We start from the raw sequence: 5,816 nt of genomic DNA, 5'->3' as shown, positions 1-5,816 counted from the left end.
AAAAAGGAGCTGAGAAGGTGGTTCAGTGGTAGAGTGCTTGACTTGCATGAATGACACCCTGGGTTCGATTCCTCAGCACCACATAAGCAGAAAAAGTCGGAAGTAGCACTATGGCTCAAGTGGTAGAGCACTAGCCTTGAGCTGAAGAGCTGAGGGACAGTGTCCAGGCCCAGAGTTCAGGCCCACGACTAAAAAAAAAAATTATTAAGTAGTTGTCGGGCACCATTGGCTCATACCTATAATCCTAGCTACTCAGGAGGCTGAGATCTGAGGATCTCAGTTTGAAACCAGCCCAGGCAGGAAAGTCCCTGTAAGACTCTTATCTCTAATTAACCACTAAAAATACCTGGAAGTAGAGCTGTGACTTAAAGTGGTAGGCACTGACCTTAGCAAAAGAGCACAGCGACAGTGCCTAGGCCATGAGTTCAAGCCCCATGACCAACAAAAACAAAAATAAAAATAAATTGCTAAGTAGTTGTACAAAGAGGTTACAATTCCATAAATCAGGCTAGGAGTACAATGCTTCTTGGTCAGTGTTACCCTTTCCTTCATTCTTTTTTTTTGGGGGGGGTCCGGTCGTGGGGCCAGAACTCAGCTCTTCAGCTCAAGGCTAGAGCTCTACCACTTGAGCCACAACGCCACTTCCGGCTCTTTTTCTTTTTGCTTATGTGGTGCTGAGGAATCGAACCCAGGGCCTCAGGCATGCAAGGCAAGCGCTCTACCACTGAGCCACCTTCCCAGCCCCCCCTTTCCTTCATTCTTCCCCATATTCCACCTTCTATCCCTACCCTCAAGTTATCTGGTCCAGTTTTTGTATAATGCACATTGTCTATGATAAGTACATTTGCAGACCCTTCCTCCATCCATATACATACTCTCCCATTGCCCTCCCACCAAAACGTGTTTCCAGTTCCTTACCCTGTCCTTTTCTCCCTCTCTCTAAAAGTTCCCCTATTTAGAATTTGGAATCTCTTTCATTGATTCTTTTATTATAGTTCTCATATTTCCTGTGTTTTGTTTTTGGAGTTGTTGTATTCCTCTCCTTCCCCCCCTTTTTGTAAGGTGCTAGGTGAAACCGAGTATCTTAAGCATGCTGGGAAATTGGCATACCACTAAGCCACATTCAAACCTTTAAGTTATGATTTATTTTAGCTATTTTTTTCTTAACAGTCGTGGGGCTTGAACTCTAGGCCTGGGTGCTGTCTCTGAACTCTTCAGCTCAAGGTGAGTGCTCTACTGCTTGAGCCACAGCGCCACTTCCGGTTTTCTGGTGGTTAACTTGAGATAAGTGTCTCATGGACTTTCCTGAGAGGCTGCCTTTAAACTGTGATCCTCAGATCTCAGCCTCCTGAGTAGCTAAGATTACAGAAGCCAACTTATCTATGTATTGTTTTACGAGACCGGGTCTTGCTCTGTAGCCCAGGCTGGCACTGAACTCACAATCTTTTTTTTTTCAGCTCTTAATTGGAATTTTAATTTAGACATAGAACATAATCAAAAGAGCATGTCATTTTTTCCCTTCCTTTGCTGAATGTATTCTCTACTTTTTCCACAGAATATCCTTTCATATAGAACTTAATAACTTACCTACCAGTTCTGATCTTTGGTTTCAAGAAAAAATTCCTTATTAAAGAAACACTTTAATAAATATTGAGCTGTTTGTTCTTAGCCATCAACAAATTAAACCTGCTTTAATCTATATCTATTTGCAAAAGACAAACCCTTCTGCTTTTATGATATGGAGGGACTGGGAAGACAGATGGCTCTTTTTTGAAGAGGGAAGTATTTTCAAGTCATTAAATGGCAAAATAACCAAATTGAACTCACAATCTTCCTATATGTATATGCTAATGTTCCTGGCTTTAAGTTATATTTTAAAGTGTTATCATCTAATCCACCTGTAGTTGGCCTTTAAAGAAGTGATTACCTTGAAAGTGGTGACCTCCATGCCCAGGATGTGGGAATAGAATGTGATGGTTTCTTCAATGCTTTTTACTGTCATCACAATGTGGTCCAGTCGTCGGATAAAACACTGGGAAGGTATATGACTGCTGGCCCTCCATGGCTAAAAAGTAAAAACAGTAAGGAAAAAACCCACATTGCTTTTGGCAACGTTTCCATGTCTTTTCTTTCTACCACCTCCCAGCTCTATGAGGAATCCTTAACCCTATTTTAAGCAGAATGGCCCTCAAGAAACAGTAAAGTCTTTTTTTCGGGGGGGGGGTCCGGTTGTGGGGCCTGAACTCTGGGCCTGGGCACTGTCCCTCAGCTCTTCAGCTCAAGGCTAGCACTCTACCACTTGAGCCACAGTGCCACTTCACGCTTTTTTTTTTCTTTTTGCTTATGTGGTGCTGAGGAATTGAACCCAGGGCCTCATGCATGCAAGGCAAGCGCTCTACCACTGAGCCACCTTCCCAGCCCCTCAGTAAAGTCTTTTTACCCAGGTATGGATTCACAAGAACAGATGTGCTCAACATGCCCACTCTTGTTTCTTCTATTTCTTTTTCCTTTTGCTTTTCTGTTTTCTTTTTCTTTTTCCTTTTTGCTAGTCCTGGGGCTTTAACTCTAGTCCTGGGCACTGCCCCTGAGCTTTTGTTCTCAAGGCTGATGCTCCACTTCTAGCTTTTGGGGGGCCTTCTTTAGGCCTTCTTTTGAAACTCTCAATACTCTTATCATGGCCTTATAAGTACTAGGGTTACAAACATGTCACCACTATGCTGGGGTCTTAACCTGCATTCTATAGTACTCTACACTTACATCTGTTACAGGATTATAATGTGCCTGTCATTAACAAAGATGATGGTAGCTAAAAACCAAGTCAAGCCAGGCACCTAGGACTCATTTCTGTAATCCTAGCATCTCAGGAGGCTGAGATCTGAGGATTGCAGTTGAAAGCCGGCCTGGGCAGGAAAGTCTATGAGACCAATATCTCCAATAAACTGCACCCCCCCCCAAACAAAAAGCTGGAAGTAGAACTGTGGCTCAAGTGGTAGAGCACTAACTTTGAGCAAAAGAGCTTGGGGACAGTCCCCAGAGGCTGAGTTCAAGCCCCATGACAGACCAAAGGGAAAAAAGTTGTATTATAAAGGGCTTAACCAGGCACTGGTGGCTCATAACTGCAATAGTTCAAAACCAGCCTGGGCAAGAAAGTCTGTGAGACTCTTCTTCTTGTGAGACTCTTCTTCTTCTTCTTCTTCCTCCTCCTCCTCCTCCTCCTCCTCCTCCTCCTTCCTCTTCTTCTTCCTCTTCCTCTTCTTCTTTTTTTGGGTCTGGTCATGGAGCCTGAACTCTGGGCCTGGGCGCTGTCCCTCAGCTCTTCAGCTCAAGGCTAGCACTCTACCACTTGAGCCACACTGCCACTTCCGGCTCTTTTCTTTTTGCTTATGTGGTGCTGAGGAAGTGAACCCAGGGCCTCATGCATGCAAGGCAAGCGCTCTACCACTGAGCCACCTTCCCAGCCCTTCTTTTTTTGTTGTTGTTGGTTGTGGGGCTTGAACTCTGGGCCTGGGTGCTTTCCCTTAGCTCTCCAGCTAAGGCTAGCACTCTACCACTTGGGCCACAGTGCCGCTTCCGGTTTTCTTGTAATTCATTGGATATGAGTCTCATAGACTTTCCTGCCCGGGCTGGCTTTGAACCATGATCCTCAGATCTCAGCTTCCTGAGTAGCTAGGATTACAGGCGTGAGCAACTGGTGCCTGGCAAAGAGGCCCCCCCCTTTTTTTGTTGGTAGTGAGGATTGAACTCTGGGCCTGGGCGCTGTCCCTGAGCATTTCAGCTCAAGTCTAGCACTCTACTACTTGAGCCACAGCACCACTTCTGGCTTTTTATGCTTATATGGTGCTGAGGAATTGAACCCAGGGCCTTCTGCATGCAAGGCAAGCACTCTACCACTGAGCCACCTTCCCCACTACTCTTTTGCCTGTTATTCATAAGGTCATCATTGCACCTTTTTTTTTTGCCAGTATTGGGGCTCAAACTCAGGGCCTTTTTCACTTGGCTGATTCAGCTCATAGCTAGCACCTACCACTTGAGCCATATCCCTAGTCCAGTTTTTTTTTAAAACTGGTTAATCTGAGATAATGTCTCTCAGACTATTCTACTCAAGCTGGCTTTGAACGCTGGCCCTTAGATCTGATCCTCCTGAGTAGCTAGGATTACAGGTGTAAACCTCCTGAGTAGCTAGGATTACAGGCGTAAACCATGAATGCCTGGCTAATGTTGACTCTACCTTAAGTGTATTCTTTTTTATTTTTTGGGTCCGGCTGTGAGGCCTGAACTCTGGGCCTGGGTGCTGTCCCTCAGCTCTTCAGCTCAAGGCTAGCACTCTACCACTTGAGCCACAGCGCCACTTCCAGCTTTTTTTTTCTGCTTATATGGTGCTGAGGAATTGAACCCAGGGCCTCAAGCATGCAAGGCAAGCGCTCCACCACTGAGCCACCTTCCCAGCCCTACCTTAAGTCTATTCTACTCTATTCTACTCTATTTCTATTTCTATTGGATTCTATTTCATTCCCTTTCATTCTATTCTATGAGATTGTATTCTTTTCCATTCCAATCTGTTTAATTCCATTAAACAAATACATCTTAATTTATTTCACTGAACCTCAGCTTAAAAATACTGAGGTTCTAGCTTCATGAATAGAGGAGGCATTAGCAAAGCTGTTGATACAGAGAATCCACAGGAGCAGTATAAGGAGTAAACTAGTGCCATCTGAGCCCTACTGAAAACAAAGCCATAAGTTAAAAAATTCCTATTAACCCCTTATCATCTGCAGAATCTGCAAAAGTGACTACCTTCATTCCAGATAGCCATCGTTTATGTCTTTCTCTAAATTTCTGGAGCAAGAATGGAACTTACTATTATTTTGTTAATCTGTTCAAAGAACCAACTTATTACACTGTTGATTTTTTTTTTCCTGCCAGTCTTGGGGCTTGAATTCAGGGCCTGATCTCTGTCCCTGAGCCTCTTGGTGTTCAGTGCTAGCGCTCTACCACTTGAGCCACAGTGCCACTTCCAGCTTTTTCTGAGTAGTTTATTAGAGCTCAGAATCTCCTGGACTTTCCTGCCTGGTTTGTCTTTGAACCACAACCTTCAGATCTCAGCCTCCTGAGTCTCCTGAGTAGCTAGGATTACAGGCATGAGCCACTGGTACCTGGCAGCAACTCTTCTTCCTCCTTTCCCCCCTCCTCCTCCCCCTCCTCCTCCTCCTCCTCCTTCTTCTTCCTCAGTATCTCACACTTCCACTCATTGGCTGGCATTTCATCACCTGAGCCACTCCTCCATCTTCAATTTTTCTCTATTGTATGTTTGCTTTGTGTTTCATACTTTTCGCTCTTATCTTTATACTTTTAATCTATTGTCTCTAAGTTTTATTTGCTGTCTTTATTTTTTATGACAGTAGTAGGACTTGAACTCTTGGCTTCATGCTCTTGCTTGGCTTTTTCACTCAAGGCTGAGGCTCTATCACTTGAGCCACAATTCCAGTTCCAGCTTTTTGCTGGGTAATTGGAGGTAAATCTCATGGAATTTCTGCCCAGCTGGCTTTGAACTTTGATCCTCAGATCTCAGCCTCCTAAGGTGCTAGAATTACCTAACTGTCTCGGAGTTTTATTTGCTGTTTTTTTTTTATTTGGGGGGGGGGGTCGTCCGGTGATGGGGCCTGAGCTCTGGGCCTGGGCACTGTCCCTCAGCTTTTCAGCTCAAGGCTAGCGCTCTACGACTTGAGCCACAGCGCCACTTCTGGCTTTTTTCTTTTTGCTTATGTGGTGCTGAGGAATTGAACCCAGGGCCTCATGCATGCAAGGCAAGCGCTCTA

The 5,816-nt window shown here is 44.7% G+C and overlaps 1 protein-coding gene across 1 annotated transcript in view; it reads right to left on the bottom strand.

Annotated features, from left to right (window-relative positions):
• Positions 1–5,816, bottom strand: part of Glod5 (glyoxalase domain containing 5) — an 18,636-nt gene that overhangs the window by 9,959 nt on the left and 2,861 nt on the right. The window contains exon 2 of the mRNA XM_013032398.1: positions 1,928–2,065. Within this exon, the coding sequence (XP_012887852.1) occupies positions 1,928–2,065 (138 nt within the window). The remainder of the gene's footprint in view (positions 1–1,927; positions 2,066–5,816) is intronic.

The sequence above is a fragment of the Dipodomys ordii genome, unplaced genomic scaffold, assembly GCF_000151885.1.
Source record: "Dipodomys ordii isolate 6190 unplaced genomic scaffold, Dord_2.0 Scaffold154, whole genome shotgun sequence".
Taxonomy (NCBI): domain Eukaryota; kingdom Metazoa; phylum Chordata; class Mammalia; order Rodentia; family Heteromyidae; genus Dipodomys; species Dipodomys ordii.
Note: the sequence above shows the minus strand (reverse complement) of the source record. Positions and strands in the feature narration are given on the sequence as shown.